The sequence below is a fragment of the Vicia villosa genome, linkage group LG2 (genome assembly GCF_029867415.1).
Source record: "Vicia villosa cultivar HV-30 ecotype Madison, WI linkage group LG2, Vvil1.0, whole genome shotgun sequence".
In the NCBI taxonomy this organism is placed as follows: Eukaryota; Viridiplantae; Streptophyta; class Magnoliopsida; order Fabales; family Fabaceae; genus Vicia; species Vicia villosa.
Window position 1 is genome coordinate 145,980,002 of NC_081181.1, and position 19,818 is coordinate 145,999,819.

Consider the following 19,818-nt stretch of genomic DNA (forward strand, 5'->3'; position numbering starts at 1 on the left):
CACCCTTTGTATCCATGGTTATCCATGGGCTCTTAAGTTTGCTTAGCTCACTTGTTTTTCGATCACTTTTCAATTGCTTTAGAATGCTCATATGTGGTTTCAAATACTTTTGTAAATTGAATTTTGTAATGATCCGTGTGTGGATGTATACAAAATGCTTGTTTATCTTTCGAAAGATGTTTTGAAAAGAACGTTAACTTTGTAATAATCCGTGTTTGGATGTATACAAAGTATTGTCTTTTTTGAAAGTTTTGTTTTGAAAAACAACAGTGTATGAGAATTTTGTTTGTTTTGATTTGAGCAAGCAAACTAGGAGGTCTACCCTGAGTTGTAAGGTCTTTATCCTATTTCCTTTAAAAATCTATCCTTTCACCGGATATAAACGCAAGGTTCGATTTTGTACTCAAAATAGTAGAATTTTGACTTTGATTTTGAAAAGAATGAGAAGGGATTACCTTAAGAGGTGCAAGTGTGATTGTGTTTGGATTCAGATATTTTATCTTTGAAGTTAGTGATCTAACGGTTCAATTTTATCTTTGACATACACGCAGTTTATATTTGCTGGAAATTAAAATGCGGAAATGTAAAGTGCGGAAAGTAAATCTACGCTATTACATCGATTGTGCAGGAAATGTAAACTAGCCTATTTACATGAATTTGACATCCTATACATTTATCTAGGAATTTAAATTGCAAGAAAAATAAAAGGCATGTTTTTTTTGGATTTTTTATGATTGATTTTAACTATGATTAATGCATGATTAATTAAATTAAAATGAAGAAAAAAAAAGATGAAAATAGATTTAAACCTAGAAATTAAGTTTAAAATATGTACAAAATATTTGTTAATTAATTTTAAAACAAAACTAATTTTTTTGGAATTTTTGGAATTGATTTGAAATTGATTAAGTTAATTAATACATAATTATGCAAATAATTATACAAATAATTAAAACTTAGAGAGAAAATTATTCAAAATATGTACAAAATTAGTTTATAATATATAAACAATATTTTATATAAAGAACAATTTTTTTTATGATTTTTTGATTGGTTAGAATAATTAAAAAGCCAATATATAAATATATACTAATTAATTATGCAAAATATTGAAATTTTGAAGAAAAATAAAATATTTTTATTTCAGAAAATAATATATTATTTTAGAAGTCTAAAAATATTTTTTATGCATTTTTTGGATTTTTGAAACTATTTTTAATTAATTTGACAAAGAAAATTAAAATAAAATAGAAAATAAAAGGATACTGATCAGGTGTGGTTGATTGAGAGTCTATATCATGGGCTAGCGTGTCTGGTACGCTGGATGAGCTGGCTAGTGGATCTGATGGTCACCAGCATGAGGGACCATACCACGTGATGTACCTGCAAAACACAGAATCCAAGATTAATTCAAAAAACACGCGCGCGCCCTCCAGCCAATCAGAGGACGCCACGCATCGTCTTCTTCCTCAGGATGGGCTTTTACACCTTTCATTTGCAGGTGGTGTAAAAACTCCAACCTTTTACACCTGTTGAAAATAGCGAATACTAGCAAACACTAATATAAATCTGGCGCGATACCATGGTTCAGTTCGTATTGTTCATGCGATTCTAATGGTACCATTTAGAGTTCATAATTTTGCATGGATAGTAAAACCCCAAATTTAAAGGTTCGAACCCTAAAATGGTGATCCTACGTATAGGCGTCCAAACTTCAATTAAGTTTCCAGAAATGATTAGGACCTCAAACCAAACACAAATACATGTCTACATCTTGTTAAACATGCATGAATGACCAGATACGAGTTGATTTAGATTTGAACAAATTGTGACCTGTATAGCTCGATTTAGTGAGCTTCAAGGCTTGCAATTGATTGGAATACGTTCAATGATACTTGAGGATTGTATTTGAGTGTTTAATTTGAACTGAAACAAGATAGAAATTAAAATTTGAATTTTGAATTTCTTTGAAAAATTTCAAGTGATTACAAGTGTGTTATCAGCAAGGCTTTGTTTCTGAACTTCTCCTTCATTACTGAAGTATGCTAGCCTATATATAAGCATTGAGTGCTTAGAATTGAAGCTAAGAAGCATCTAGTTGCCTTTGTGGAATTCTTGAATTTTTTATATTAAAAAGCTTTGAATTATTGACCAAGTCTTCTTGTCTTCAATGCTCTTGCCTTGCTCTTCAATTCTCTGCAGAAAAATGAAGATTCCTTGGGTGAGTCATGCTTAAGATTTAAGCCATCCATTATCCTTTCATTTTTCTTTTTAATTTAATCTTAAAATAAGATAAAATTATGCAAAAAATGAAATAAAAATGGTGTGGGCTTAGTCTTGGTCGTGGGAGGCCCATAATATCATGGAAATGATGTTTGAACCATGAAAACTTGGCCCCATTTGGAAAAAAATGCATTTTTGAGCAATGTTGGTTTTATGCATTTTCCAAAATTTAGCCAACTTCAACAAGGTGTAAATCCCTCAATTTTTGTCATATGAAGGAGATCTTGCACTTTTTGGAAACCTCAAAGAGTCCTCTAACCAATGCCTTTGGTCTCATGTCAAAATGATTTTTGATGCTCCTTGTGTGTCCTTTTGAAAAAAGTGTCTTTTTGTTGACTTTGAAAATGACCTGTAATGTCTTTGATCATATTTTTCAAATGGTGAATGCAATGACCATGGGATCAATTGAATTTGAAAGATAATTGAATTTCCTTCAAAATGAGCTTTGGTTTGAATTTTTTGGATGAAGGATGAGAGAGTTATGATCAGTCAAAGTTGAGTTGACTTTTCAGGCAAAAACCCTAATTTTGAATCTTAGGGTTTTGTTGATTTTTGATCTTTCCTTGATGAATTATGATCATCCAATGATCAAATGATGAATCCTTTGACAAAATATGGACTTTGACAAAAAATTTCATTTTTGACTGTCTGTTGACTTTTTTGGTCAAACGGGTCGTCTGTTGACTGTTTGAGCTGCTGACGGTGCGTCTGAGTGAATTGAAGTTTGAAAATTTGTATGATGGTACTTTGAGATGCATGAAATCCATTTGAGCTCTCAAAAACTTGTTTCTCCTGTAAAAACAAGAAAACCCTAGTCAGGGACTGTTTATGTAGGAGACAGTTAAGCGTACCTGATTTTTGTGCAGTGTTGAGTCTCTGCTAATCGCGTGATATTCAGAAGACTTCTAGAACAAAAATCTTGGAATTTTAAATTGTGAAAGATTGATTTGATTGATGGTACAAAACACTGAGAATTGTACTGCCAGCAGTTTGGCTGTCGACTGACTGTTCAGGTATTGACGTAGCAGTTAGAGTGAAAAATCAACAGTCAAAGTTAATTTTCTTTTTTGTTGTTTTTGTTTTATGTGAAAAATGAAAGTTATTTACATGACTTGTTAAAAACACAGACATAATAAATAACTAATATTTACTGTATGCGGGCAAAATTACCGATAATAACCCTGAAAATCATTTAATGCACAGAAAAATGAATATTTGACTGGCAGAAAACACATAAAATATTATCTGAGTAATTAAGCAATATTATGACAAATAGTACAACATTTAATACTGACAGTACAAATATTACATACTATATTGAACAGTACGACGAATAAACGGTACATTTAAGAAATAAGAAATACGGCAAATTTTAAGAATGACGATTGATAACCCATGCTACAAATAGTAACATGTAGATGATTGGGAGCATAAGCATCCCAGGTCCACAGTGTTCCGGGCTATGTAGACAGAAGAAAGACATGATCACCGTAGCAATGGTGATGACCATAAGAAAACACGTTTCCCACCGCTTTGCCATTTTGTCGGGGAAGAAGAAAGGATGGATTATGAAGTAGAAATTTGAGAGATGAATTAGAATTTGATGTGAGATTTTATGGAAGAAAATGAGAGGTATTTATAGAATGGAAAGAAGGATAGAGACGTTGGGGAACGATGTGATTCCGTACAAAAGGAAAATTTGAGTGGAAATAAGACTTGAAAGAAAGTGTATGATAGTGTTGGGAAAAAGAGAGATGTAGAGAATAAAGTTAGGATTTGATTTTTGAAAAAGAGATTTGAAAAGATTTTTGAAAATAATGGAATATAGTACCAAAATTAGTGGGAAACAAAAGATAATAATAATCTACTTGTTACCAGTACAGTCTGAGTTTCTTGATTCTGCGCCTGCAAAAAGATTTAACTCTGTACCAATTGTGTCAGTACTATTTATCTGTAAATAAATAAATAGCATGTGTGAAGTAATAAACAGTATTTGGCGTTTGCGTAAGAATAAATTCAACTGCAAGCCAAATTACTGTATAAGAAAAATTCTAAAAACTAAGTATTTCATATGTCAGGATATTTGTTGAAATAAAAATCCATGATTATATGAGACTCTTAATTTTCAGATTGGAGTTTTCTTGAAAAAAGATGCGGGCAAATTTTGGGGTATAACAATCATCATACATCCCTTTAGCATGAAAGAATCCCACCCTTACCTTAGGTTTGGATTGAAGATAACTCTAGCTTCAATATTGAGATTCCCTTCTTTCTCTTCACTCTACTCTTCTCTTCTTTCACCAAAAACCCCAAAATGAGCTTCTAATTTCTATTTCCTCTAAAACCCTTGTTTTAGTTAAACCCTTACTATCTTAAATTACTAATGGGCTCTAACTAACACCCCTCACTTACTAATACCAACTTAGGCCCAATAATCAACAACACTTACTATCTTATATTATTTACTAACAATCCCCAAATAATACAACATAAGATCAATTAAACATATAATTAACACATAATTCACATAAATAAATAATTAAAGAAAAACGGTTGTTACAAAAAGTCTCCCAAATGAATGGTTAAAATGATATTTATAGAGGTTTGTAATAGCATTCTTGGTTCGCGATGTGGAACAATGTGCTTTCAGAAGATTGAAGATGTTAAAACTCATGTATAACTAGACTTAAGAAACAATTGCTTAGCCGTAATGATAACATGGTTTTGATGATTACAAAATCAAAAGTAGCAACAACACTCAAAGTGGTTATGATGCTAACAACTCATGAAGTCAAAGCAATCACTAAAGCTAGCTCAAGGTCAAAGATGCTCAAGGTTGTTGATCAAAATCAAGCTATCCTCTGGAATAAAAAAATTTAGCTCAAAAGAAGAATTAGGGTTTATGATCACCAGTGAAATATTTACAGCTCTATAATTATTGTAACTAACTTGAAGATATCTTAAGCCTACTTAAATATAAGATTCAAGTGAAGTGCTTATATGATTGGTATATTTGGCAAAAGGACTTGAAAATATCTCAATGCTATAGTTCTTTAAAAGCGTTATTGAGTTTGGTGCGGTATTTGTTATGGTTGAGGGCTATATTAGAAATTTACCAAGTTTTTTCTTGAGTAAATCATTCTTCCTTCGGAAGTAATTATTTTGGTTTAGAACTAAAATAGTTTAAAATCTCTTTTAAGGATTAGTATAAGTCTCCATTTGGTTTGTGAGCTTCTCCATTGAATAAAAGCTCTCATTTTAGGTTCTTGAAGAATAAGCAGAGAAAAATATTCATAATACTTCTTGAGCTTAGCCAGGTTAAAAGCTTTATCGGTTCGATATCATCCTAGTGTAAAGCCTCACTTGATTTTTGAGTTAAACATGTGTTAAAGCTCAGTAGGTTCAAGATCAGCCCGATAAAATCTTTGTTCAGTTCATGGTCAGCTCGTGTAAAATCTTGGTTTAGTTCGAAGGATAGCCAACTCAAAACTCTCAAAGCTTTGTTTGTTGCTTGGCGTGAAGACTAACCGCTTCATTCCTTATTTCACTGCTTGGTTGAATGTCAGTCTTCAACTTCATTTCCTTGTATAAGGGGGTTCATGGGCTTAACCTTCTAAAACCTCTCAAACATTATTGGATATTCTCAAGGTCACTTATTGGGGGTGAGGAGTAGGTCACTTTGTTAATACTGGACCTCTATAATTATCTAGTTTTATCTCTCTTCCCTTCTATATTTTAATTTCCCCTTATTTCCCTTACTTTAAATTTCTGCTGCACTTTCAAACGTTTTTATAAAATATTTTCAAACTCTGATTTGGAAAATTATTTTATTTTAAATCAACATTTTTCAAACCTCCACAATTCACTCCCTCTTGTGTATAGAGTCACATGTTCAACAAGTGACATCAGAGCCTAACTCCTGTTTAAAGACTAATTATCTCAAGAGGAAGATGACTTTCAACATTGTTTTTAACAAGAGAAATTTCGTAAACACACATCCTCCGTTTAATGATGATAGGTTTGAATTCTGGAAATCTAGATTTAAAATACTCATTCAAAGTTTTGATTTTGAATTGTGGGAAACTTTAATCGAAGGTCTGTTTAACCCCATTCACCATGTTAATGGTCAAGTAGTAGAAAAACCAGATTTTATTTGGACCATAAAATAAAAGAGAAAGTTTGAAATCGATTTTAAAACTAATTTTTTTATAATGTCGTTAGATGAAAGTCAACTTTTCTATGTTGAAATTCTCTGGTACAGGGTCAACACATGTTAATATTGATGTTCCGACATCAGAAGATGACATCAAGACAGATGTCATGGCATCTGTTCCTGATACAAAATAATAGCATTCACCTGTAACTTTTGCAAATAGATAAATCAAATAATGACTACCAATACAAATCATAAGTTAAGATCAATGTCTAAAATCAAACAATAATGTCAGGATAGATGTCTTGACATCATATGCTGACAGGACACATATTTACCAAACAGAAAGATATGCAAAAACAATTTGCAGAATGGTAAATAACACAAAGGAATTGTTAACCCAGTTCAGTGCAACAACACCTAATTTTGGGGCTACCAAGCCAGAAAAAAAATCCACTATTAGTAGTATTAGTTTAAAGTCTAAACAGTCATAATTTACAACTTATCTCCTAATCCTTACCCAACGCAAATTGTACCTAGAAATCAACATCTAGATATGAGAAATCGACATCTCACCTCCAATCACCGCAGTGATAAACAAACAGTCGCAATCCCAATTACTGTTATAAAATAAGTCACAACCTAGTGAAAAAAACAAATCAGAAACTTGTGATTAAAGAAGATCACTCTTCCCGTAAAATATACTAAGTCTTGCTTCACAGCTTCAACTAAGAACAATGTTTGATCTTACTTAAAAATTTCAATCAAGAAAAATACCCAACTCTATATTTAAAAGCTTAAAGAGTGAGAACAACAACTTGATTAACAATCAAGTAACAATCAGTCTACCATACTGTATCAAAATATATGTGGGTGACTTGCACATACACAAGAGACTCTTAAAACTTCTGACCCAAGACTACTCCTAATTTTACAATTATGAAAGTTGTTCATACATTAGGTCATGGTTCTCTTTAAATAGTCTTTAGTAGTCCATGGGCTTCGTAACCTTTTTCCAAATGTTACTTGATCCACAAGCTAAGAGCTGCAGTAAATTTGCAGAGAGATCTTTTTTGAATCTTGGAACAAATCTTCAAGTTTCCTAAATTGTTCAATCATCCTATTTTAGAAACTTTAATTTTGTCTTGATTTGATTCTATAGTTCCAGATTAAATCTTCTAGACCTGCGAATATTATTGAGATATATATGAAATAAATATCACAAAATCAAATCAAATATGTCAAGATTTAAAACAACATGTACTGATGTTCTGGTTAAGAATGTTATGACATCTGTTAGAACATCTGTCTTCAATATAAGCTTAAACTCTGTTGTATCAGTATAATCAAGATGTTACGACATCTTGCTCAACATATGTCCAGAATCATGTTTTAGTAAAATTGTTGTCAACCCTAAAACCTTGGAACTAACATATGTCAATGATTGTAGTTTCGCCAAGAAAATGTGGGATACTTTTGAAATGATATATGGAGTCTCTCCAAGTATCAAAAGAGAGGGAATGAACACACGAGCCGTAGAATATGAATGGTTCTTTCATAAATTCTCCTCTATCCTTAGAAATCTTGGAAATAATGTTAGAACCTTCGATACTAGCGAATATCTAAGAATTAAGAATTGGAATCAGAAATCCGATCCAATACTTAAATTGAGAGATGGAAATGTTTATGATTTTCATGCAAAATCCAAGAAGAGAGAAATTGTCGAGAAGTTAAATGAATTGATTCAAGTGTTAAAGGATAAATGCAAGAGCTCAAACCTTGAAGCATCTATAGAAATTTCATCAACTCCAGTAATCTCCTTCGAAAGAATAGTCTTAGTGATTGAACGATCCTTGGAATATTCAATAACAAATGAAGGAACTTCATCAAGGAGGTACTATGAATAAAAAGTCCCATCTCGTGGAACATTTGAGATAAAGGAGAGGGAAGTATTAACGAAAAATACTTTTTAGAAATCCAACCTCAAGGAGAAACCTCAAAGATTCAACCTCTAGTAGAACCTTCTAAGAATATTCTTCCAACAAAAAAGATGAAGTTTGTTTGAAAGTATCATACGAAGAAGGTGACCAAGAAAGTTATTATAAAAGCAATTGTTTAAATTAAGCGCTAAGTTAATCGATTAAAATGATAATATTAAGAAACGTAAGTTAGATCTTAAATATTACCTTGAGTTTATAGAAAAGAGTAATGAAATGCATATGTATGAAATAACTAATATTAGAAACCAATATAGAACATATGAGACTTGTGTCTCAATGAAAAATAAAGTGAAAGATTCGCATGAAACCCTGAGTAAATTTACTAGGGGAAAAGAAAACCTTGACTTGATTATATCAAGTCAAATACATTCATTAAATAAAACTGGATTAGGATTTAAATTTGGATGCACACATAGTAAAGGGTTTAATAGGTAGAAAATGAATCGTATTGTCTATAAATGTTCTTACTATAATAGATTCGGCCATCTAGAGCCATTTTGTTTTAGAGTTACTGACGCACCAGGATCCAAGAAAATGTAGGTACCAAAGGTGAAAACCTAATGTATTTTACAAGAATGCTTTGCAGTCTTAATGAAGTCATTGCGCTTATTAAATAAAGTTGTGAAAAGCAAGAAGTATACCCTTGCATATACCTATTCTGGGACTATACTGGTCCCCGAACGACCATGCTGAAGGAGCTATAATCCGTCCAAAATCTTCTCTGCGCACAAGAACTACTATAGGGATAAGTATATGAGATCCAAACTCCATATATATCCAACAATTCTCCGTGATTCACACCTAACATATAACAAGTTATTATTTCCCCTCTACTATATATAGAGCACGCCAATTTAGGTACTTAGTTTCAAATTCAATATCAATTCATTATTCTTCCTAATATGTTGACTTGAGCGTTGGAATGCTAACCTTGTAGGTCATCCCCTTCTCCACTGCACCGGAAGCTCAGATCCACCATTATCACTGATCCTCACTCCATTTCTGGTACCGTAATGGAACAATGGTGCCGTCAGTGAGAATCGACTTCTAATTCTTGTGTTTTCCAGGATCTCACGTCGGTTCCTTAATTCAACAGTTTGAAATCTTTATAGGTCACAATATTAAGATATTTCTAAATCGAACACGAAGTTATGTTACGTTTGATCCAATCAGTTAAGCATATTAACTTCAATTCTCTGAATTTCTCGACCTTTAATTTCTACACTTCTCAATAATGGCTGGATCCAAGGCTACTCATTTCGCAGCAGCGCGCAAAGCCGCTACCACTCCCGCTGATGCTCGAGCAAAGATCGCTCAACCTCCTCTTACTACTACTCCACAAGGTGTTGGGAATCAAGGAATAGAGACTCCACTACATCCAGATCTGCTCCAGGCTCCTTCGATCGTTGGACCTGTTCCAACACCATCAACCAAACATCCAGTACCAACCTCGGGTTGCAAGGAGCCAACAAATTACTTAACAACACGTACAATATTGTTCGATAACATAATTCACTGGCGATAGAGGAAAAGTTGTTTTGTCTCAAGGAAAGTTTGCACAATGCGCCTCGGTGGAGAGACACTGCTTGAGAGGCTATGTCCAGGAGAAGTCAGGATGTCCCTCATGATCTAAATACAAAGAGTTGAAGCTCCAAAGTTGAAGAACCAGTAAAGGATCAAGAATCACTAGAGTCCTTCCCACAAGAGTCTTCCTAAACAAATTTCTAAAATAACTATTTTTATATTTAAACGAGTCAACTTTTAAGGTCACAAACTTCTTAATTCTTCGAGCGCATTTTTCTAAACTTCGAAAGACTTCTCTTCAATTTAAACTGAGGCGTTGACCATTCTCTTCAATTTAACTACCTCAAAACTGAGGCGTTGACCATCTTCTATCATCTTCAAATCAATTTTATATAAAAAAAAAGCTATATTTACATATGAAAGTAGAATTTGCATAAAAGTTATCTGATTCAAACAATTATTTAATGCTGTCAAAAACTTTTATACTAGGTTAATAGAATGGGAATTTGAATGCACAAAGTCAATGAGACGCACCAAAATATAAAGAGTTTGAAGCTACAAGTTAACAAAGAGAGAACAAAGTAGAAAAGAAACAAATCAAAGGCATTGAAAATGGGTGTATTTTAGACTTGGTGTGTCACGTAGTCTTATCTTTGGCTTCATCATGGCTTGTTTTTTTCTTCTGCTTTAGCACCGCCATGATTCGTGAAGCATCTTAATGTGTGATAAGGAAAGGCTAAGCCCCATGATTTGTAAAACATTGAATCAACAACTCTAGAGTTTTATATTATATAGTAACATGAAGTTTATCTCTTGAGTGCGATTGAGTTAGGATAATGCATATTAGTAGTATTTATATTTAAACAGATTTAAAAATTGTTTAAAAAAAGTTAAATATTGTTAGATGTATATTTTAGAAGTAAACTGATGCAAATTGATTTATGTTTTTAAATATTCACGTGGAATAGTGGAATCAACCAAAAATAATAATGAAGTCAAAAGCTCTAAATCAGATCTTCAAAATTTTGAAGAAAGAATTTAGTGGCAGTTTGTTATAGTTTTTCTTTTATTAATAAATTTCATTTAAGAATATATATATTTATATATTTGTTACTATTAACAATAAAATATATTTTTATCAACTAATAAATTTGATGAATAATTAATTAGAATTTAAACTAAATCTTTTAGATTCTAATATGATAAGTTTATATTTGAGTGATTGAATATCAATAAATTTATTAGATGTTGGTAAGCATTGTTCAAATCTATTTTTATTTTTATTTATAAAAAAGAGAGTCAAATTTCAAAAAGAAAATCTACAAACACACCAGTTTAAGAAAAGTTATCCCCTTAATATCATCATCTAGCAAATTCTTAATCTAATCAAGAGCAACATCAAAGAAAATTTTGTTAAACTCTACGGAACATCCAACATGAGCTTAAGCATTTTATTTGTGTTCAAATCTATTATTAATAATGATGAATTATATATTTATCAAAAAATGAAATTGATAAAACATTCTAAATTTTAAATGAAATATTTTAGATTTTCAATTTAATATTGATGGATCATTATAAAGACTCCCTCAAATAAGTGAGAGATACATCATATGTTCACCCATAATTTTAAGGCAATCGGTGTATAGATCCTCTCACTTATAAAGTGCTCAAACTCCATTTTTTCAATCCATGTAAGACTTACACAACTCACACTTGTTTCTCAACAATCTCGCCCTCAAGTGTGAGTTCATCCACTATGCACGCACTCAAGCAAAAACTCTTTCATCTACATACTTGTAACTTGTATCTCCGTTGACAGACACACTTACCATGTCACACACATTTCAATAGGACACGTCGTCTGACCACCACCACGTCGAAAAGAATTTCGATATACTCTACGTAATTTTTCAAAATTGTGACACTTGATAGTCAACGTAAAATTTTGTCGAATCTCTATAACATGAATCAACGATAAAATAATGTGAATGTTAGGTCGTTGCCCATAAATAAAGCATTGTACTGATTGAGTACAATGTCAAAAAGAGCAAGGGTCATTGCATTGTTGTTTCAATGGAGTGAAAAATAAGAAAGAGTTCTCACATTTTCATAAACAAGTGTGAGTAAAGAAGATAGTTCATGAGGATAAGATTCATTTTGGATCATGGAATACACACTTACTAGAATATATATGGAAATTGTGGACACTAAGGTTATGAGAGAGATCAATTCCATGTGCCTACTAGAAACTAAATGGACGGGTGAAGAGGAAAAAGAGTTAGACAACTCAGAATTTAAACTTTGGTACACAGAAAAAGTTAGATAAAAATGAGGTGGAGATTATTGTATACAGGAGTGGAAGAAGGATATTGTAGGTGTGAAAAGAGTATGAGATCGAATTATAACCTTAAAATTTATAGTGGAAACAAGACACTTTTAGTATTATTAGTGCTTACACACCTTATGTTGGTTAGCATAACACCTTGTGGTAAAATTTTAAAAGAATTTAAAAGACTTACTTCAAGATATCCCAAGGAAATAAATTTTTTCTACGAGGGGGTCTAAATGGACATGTAGAGAGTGTAACAAGAAATTTAGAGATTGTGCATCTTAGAGTTTTTGTTGACTTTTGATCTTACTCTAACTAATATCTATTTTAGAAAAATAGAAAAGCCTCCTATCATATATAAAAGTAAGGTGACATATGCATGTTCTCAAATATATTTTTTATTATTAAAAATTCAGATTTGAAGATTTGGTTGGATTGTAAAGTTATTTCGGAAGACAGTTTGACTATTAACATAGAATATTGATTATGGATGCAAGAATCAAGAGGAGAGTAAAGAGAAGAAGTTGCATGGAAGCGCCACAACTCAAGTGATGGCATTTGAAGGGTGAAAAGTAAGAAAATTTTAAACACAAAATCTTGTCGGAAGAGTTTAGACAACCACAAGAAAGTGCGAATGACATGACATGTGAAATAAGATGTCCCAAAAGATTCAAAAAGTAATTAAAAAGAAGTTGGGAGAATCTAGAGGTTTTGGACCTACGGATAAAGAATTGTGGAGGTGAAATGGAAGTGTTCAGAATAAAGTTGGAGAAAAAAATAATTGTTTAAAGAATAGCTTAGGTGTAAAAATGCTTAAACTTGAAAAAAGTATAACAAAGCTAAAAACAAGACCAGGAAAGCGGTTACTGAAGCAAGAATCCAAAGTTTTGACAAATAATACCAATAGGAATAAAGGAGGGAAAAAATCTATATGTAAGCTTGCTAAAGGAAGAAAAAGAAAAACAAAATATTTGAATCAAATAAAGTGTGTTAAAGATAAAGAAGGCAAACTCCATATCCAGGAAAAAGATATAAAGGATAAGTAAAAGATATATTTCTGTAATTCATTTAACGAAATATGTGATATGCTACCATACTCTAGCAGGCTCGACAATAGAGAAGAGAAGAGAATCGAAATTATAATTACTATCATCGAATTCAGAGACGTTATATAAAAGAAGCGTTAAAAAAGATGAATAACACTAAGGTGGTTAGGACGGACAATATACTAATAATAAAAGAGTGAAAATTTCTTGAAAATAAAAATATTGAGTTGCTCTCCAAATTCTTTTATAATATAATATTATGAGGTCAAAGAAAATATCGGATAAATGAAAAAGAATCACTTTGATTCAAATCCATAAGAACAAGATAAATATACATAATTGTGCATATTATAGAAAAATTAAGCTTATGAGTCTTACCATAAAATTATGAAAAAGAGATTGAATGAATACTAAAAAAACATATTAAAGTGACTGAAAATCAATTTAGTTTTATGCCTAGAAGATTGGCCATAAAAGCAATCAATCTTCTATAACGTATAATAGAGCAGTATCAGTATCAGAATGGACCAACAACACTTGCACTCAAATTTTAATGATTTGGAGAAGGCATATAATAGAATGCCTGAAGAAATTTTGTGAAATGCTAGAAAAGAAATGGATTAGAATTGTGTATATTTAAACTATCCAAGACATGTATGAAAGAATATCAAAAATATACACACAAGGGATGGAGAGACGGGCAACTATCCATTAAAACCAATTTACATCGAAGTTCATTACATTTTTACTTTAATTTTAAATGCACTTACAAAACACATCCAAAAAGCTAACACCAAAATACATGTTTTTTGCATATGATATAGTCCAACTTAGAGAGTCGAATGAAGATTTAAATAAAAAGTCGAAGACTGACCATCTTTAAAAACGCATGTCTTTTGCCTAAGCATAAGTAAGAAATAATATATTGGCTTTCAAAAAAAAAAGAATATATTGAATTCAAGCTGGGCGATTGAAATAGAGAAAAATTTTAGAGTTCTATATAACACAAAAGTATCGCTAAAATTGAAGGAAAATTTCTATTAGGCTATGATGAAATTTACGATATTATACAAAACAAAATATTAGGTAGTTAAAAATCAACACGAGAATAAAATAAATGTAGTAAAGATAAATATGTTGTAATTAACGTGTAGTAAGACTAGACATGATAATAGTATTAATGAAAAAATTAAAAAGAAAGTGTTGGAATAATATCTATAATAAAAGAAAAATTGTGAAAAACATACTTAGATAGTTTCAATATATAGAGAGAAGACATGTAAAAAGTGAAAGAAATCAAACAACTAAAGATAGATGAATATCTAAAAAGTAAGAAAATTATTAAAAGATTTTGAAATTTATGATTTAGATGAAAACATAGTTCTCAATAAAATATTAAAGTCAATCTATATAAACAACCATTAGATAAAGCTTAACTGTTATTGATTGTTATTGTAATACAAAACGGTCATATCTGCATAGGGGTTAGACACTCAATGTTGAGTCCATTGGAGATCAAAGAATTAAAAAGCAAGCTTAGTATGTTAAAATATGCTTTCTCTATCTCATATTATAAGCCGCTTTAAAAAAAAATTATCTCAAAATGTAACATTTATAATTTTTTTTCTTAATATACAAAGTATTTATTATTATTTTTTTCCAACTCTTTTAATTTCTCTCTCCAATGTAATTATGTTGAATATTAGAGTAAAGTCATACATAATTCCATAAAGTTATACATGATTTATCTTTTTCATAAATTAATAACTAAGTTTCTTAAATTTTTTAATTTGTGGAAGGAAAATGCTTAATAACACGATAATAAATTTGTGAAAAGTATACAAATGAGTTAATTACTTACCTTCTTTGAATTTTAAAGTATTCTCACCTTCAGTTTTGGACTCTACCATGTTTATAGATAAAAAAACTATAATTGATAGCATCATTTCAATGACAATGCAGTTGACAGTTAGATTTTCTACAATTTTTAATAGCTATCTAACGTGAGAGTTGATGAAAACCACCCTATAGAAAAAAGTGAAGAGACCACTTATCCATCCATATTTTATGGGCAAAACTTTTGTATGTATGAAAGAATTTATCACTTCTATTTTTCATTAACAAAACAACTCTAAATAGCATAATCTCAATACGCTGACCAATTTCTATACAAGTGCATCTTTCTGAAATTTAGTGAAGAAAAAAAATCGCACCATATAGCACTCCCCTGGAAGGAAAATACTCAAAAAAATCTTGGATATCAGCTTATATATCTAATTATCTATGATTTTTTTTATAGTGGTTAGTGAAGAAAACAACCCGTCCAAAATTTACTGAACTTCTGTTTTTGAAATAGCAGGAGTGGCTTTTTGTTGGTTCAGGTATAAGCTGAGTATTATCTACAATTATTTACAGTTTTTTTCTTTTTCTTTTGTGAGGCACTTATTTATAATTGGTGGTGACTGAAAGTAACAACTTCTTGCAATGTTATATGATTCTGTCATTTCAAAGACTGGTAAGTTGAACATGGCGTTTTAATTCAGGATAAGGCGGACTTTTTTTTTTGAAGTTTTTTGTTACATTATTTTCCCTTTGGTAGAATAATGATCTGGATAACGTTGTTATTTCTTTGTTATTAAAAGAAATTTAATATAAAGAAGGTACGCATTTGATTGCCAACAAAATGCACCAAAGCATTCAAAACCATTACTATGTTTCTATCACTAGTGATCTCAAGTCTAAAACACAAGTCTCATACAGTAACTTTCTCTGTGTAAGACAAACGTGAGGTGATTTCATCCTTTGATGGAAAAGAAACTATTGGTGGTGGTATAATGAGAGCATTATGTTTGAAAATGTGGTATAACAATCTTGGAATTTGGAATTCTGATTTTACAACAATTAGTGTTGTTTAAATATGAATATTATAACAGTTTTAACAGTTTGTCCTAATACATGCGTAAACTAAGTTTATCTTTATTTTGAAAAACTGCATAGAGATTAATTTGCAGAGATTCATTTGAATAATATTATCCAAACAGACAAACATATAAGATGGGTTCGAATTTTAGTATCCAAAAGATACATAGAGAATATAGCAATGTGCAAGAAGAATTCCATTACTCTAAAATTTATCTACCTATTTACATTTAGTTTCTTAAGGTGTGTATTAAAGCCCAAATTAAGATTAGCCAGCCTTGAATCATGTAGAAAAAATCTCTTGCTAGTAATATCTTGTTTAACCAATATTAAAAACCTTGTGTGGCCGTCTAAAAAATAAATAATGCTATGTGATAATCTCTCTTATTATAAAATTAGATAAACATGTCAACATGTAATATAAAGCAGAAACAGAACTAACTGCACAGTGGGAAAAAGTTCAAGACAGGAGAACACTTCTTTACAGACAACTGTTATCGTATCTTACTAATTTCCAAAGATTTTAAAGGAAAAGCTTCAAACAAGTTTGATTGATGAGAAAATTAATCTCTTCTCTTCTTCTTTTTCTCAGTCCTGTCTCTTGAATTCTTCAACTGGAAAGAATAACAAAAAAAATCAATCAATACAACATTTATAAGGGGAAAACAAAATGCAAAAGGCTGTTTATGAACATAACTCACCATGATAATTAGAATCCGGACAAAGATTGCAACCAAATCAGTAAACAAGGTCAGAGCATGCTTCACATAATCTAGATCGCCACGGTGTGCCTTCTCAACTATTTCTTGTGTGTCCACTACAATGTAACCCACAAACACCAGAAGCCCAAAATACAACTGCAAAAGAAGGAAATAAACACCATGTAAGAAAACAAAACATAAACATAACTCCCACAAAAGTAAAAAACCCTAGCAAAAATTTACCTCAAATTTGAAGATAGCCATCGAACCTCCGAAGATGGAAGACGCGAAGTGCAACCAGAGAAGAATGGACAACCCAGAAGAAACCAAGCCACCAAGATACAAGTACTCCCTACGCTTAGCAACCAAAGCTGCTCCAGAGAAACACCCAAAAGCCAACGCGGTTGCCACAAATGAACTGAAGATGAGGCTGGAACAATGGAAAACTAATGTCACAAATCTATCTAAAACTAAACATATATTACCCCCAAATCCCTCCTTTCCACTTGCTTGATAAGACAAATAATCTTAAATCTCTTTTTTGATATCCAAAAATGAAAAACAATTTTTTGACACAATAATGAAAGCATACCTTGGATCAACTTGAATAGCCATATCAATCAAGGGTCCAATGGAGGCACCTTGAAACATTGCCGAGGCCACCAACAAACTCAACCTCTTTCTCTGCATAACCATAAACAAACACATATGAGTAAATAACAGGCAAAACTACAAAACCATGAAAGGAAAAAAAAAAAACATAAGAAGCATATTCATTTCATACCTCTTCATAAATAGGTGTTGAAATTAGCCAAACACTGGTTCCCACACCCGCAATCATGGTGAGAAACCCGCCAAGGTTAAAGAGGACATGAAGGTAAGCTCCAACAGCAGCAGCAGCCACAGCCAGAAACAAGGTTAAGTAAACCTACAAAGATTCAAACAACACAATTACAAAACTAATCCAAATTAAACAAATCCAAATATTCTATAAACCTAATTCTTCAAAATCTCTAAATAATCAAAATCGGCTTAATCCAAAAGAGGCATCAACAACAACAACCAATACACATCGAAGATAAATCAACAAACCCTAAAAAAACCACAATTTCAGATGATTTAATTGCTAATTGAAAAAATACCTAAAAATTCTATAAAAAAAACCTAGAAATTTCGACGAATAAAGAATGAATTGAAACCTGTTTGAGATGATTCCTGACGACGGGAGAAATTTGATCGAAGTTCTTGAGAGTATCATAATTCCATCGGTTTGTTGAATCGAAGAACGAAGTGAAAGAAGAAGCCATTGATAGATTCGTAATAACGGTGAAAATAAATTATGAAGATGTAAAAAATGAATACGAGAGAACTAACTTTATATTAATTTAAAAGAGACCTGAGGATAATTTCCAAGAAGGTTCGGGATGCTATTACTAGAATGTCCTTTTTCTCTCTCAATAAGTATAGTCATCTAAATTTGGCTTTTTTATTTAGCTAAACATGAATTTGTCGTTTTTGATTTGTCAAAGGGATTGTATTTAACCACGTAATGTGACCAATGGTAGATAGCCATGTCAGCATTCACGTAATTGTTAAGTGCCACGTCATAATTATACACTAACAATGAAAATTACGGAGATCCTACCTAACCGTCAGAACAAATCAAGGTCGTAATGACTTGGAAATTGATTGGTTGGTTTATAATAATATTAAAAAGTTTCCTTTAAAAAATATATTAAACGGTTGACAATTGACATTACATGGTCTTTTTTTACCGACGTTTCTTTTGTAGTAACTTTCTTAAATAAAATCGCCTGCATAATAGAAAAAATATTCTGAACTGTTTGTCTTCTCTTAACTAATATATCTCATGGAAGGTTGTTGCTTGGTTGCTAGGTTTAAGAGCTTGGATTAATTTTACACTTTTAGGTTCTATTCTCTCACGGTTTATCTTTTTTCAACTCTTTGTAAGCTTAACTATTAGTGTTGATTTTAGTTTGAGGATGGGAAATGCCCTCACTCAATGGTTATCTTGCTTGTATCACTGGTTTCTCTGTTGAATGAATTTGTGTTTCTGTAAAAAAAAAAAAAAACTAATGTATACAAAAAATCAAATTACACTAAAATGTTAAAATTTAATTTGATATTAAATCTCAACCATTAATAGTATTCGATCAAACGGACATATAAATAATTTATTTTTTAGAAAAAAATAGAATATATATATATATATATATATATATATATATATATATATATATATATATATATTTATTTATTATTTTATTTCATTTAATATGATCGTTTGATCAATTATTTTAACGGTTGAATTTTAGTGTTAAATTAAACTTTGACACTTTGGTGTCATTTGATCCTATCCCATATATACATTATTAAATTTTAGAGTTGAACCAAAGACATAAAGGAAAAGAGGCCTATATTTTACCAACTCTATTACAATAATATATGTAACTCAAGCGTCATTATATATTTTTATAACTAAATGAAAAAAATTTGAGGCCTTTTTTAGGCTTAAACTTTTGGGGCCTAAAGCCCTAGCTTTAGGAGCTTGGCCCTTGGGCCGGCCCTGTTTGTTGGTATATGCATGTTATTTGAATTTTCGGTTATACTAGATGGATGTCAAAAGCGCATTCTTAAATGGATACATATATGAACAATATATGTAAATTAACCTCTAGGCTTTAAAGATTTCAATAATCTCTCTCAAGTGTTCAAGTTAAAGAAAGAACTCTATGAACTAAAGCAAGCACCAAAAATTTGGTATGATAGAATAAGTAATTTATCAAGAATATTGATGATCTTAATCAATTAGTACATATCTATGTTGATGATATAATTT

General features: G+C 31.1%; 1 protein-coding gene across 1 annotated transcript; it reads right to left on the minus strand.

Annotated features, from left to right (window-relative positions):
* Window positions 1-16,627: 16,627 nt before the first annotated feature.
* On the minus strand, window positions 16,628-18,327 carry LOC131646979 (bax inhibitor 1-like). Its single transcript, XM_058916900.1, has 6 exons — window positions 18,158-18,327; window positions 17,743-17,886; window positions 17,551-17,642; window positions 17,202-17,388; window positions 16,959-17,114; window positions 16,628-16,871 (listed from the first exon to the last, which is right to left on the minus strand). Exons 1-6 carry the CDS (start codon window positions 18,263-18,265, stop codon window positions 16,821-16,823), a joined length of 738 nt encoding a protein of 245 aa, XP_058772883.1. The 5' UTR covers window positions 18,266-18,327; the 3' UTR covers window positions 16,628-16,820.
* Between the last annotated feature and the right edge of the window lie 1,491 nt (window positions 18,328-19,818).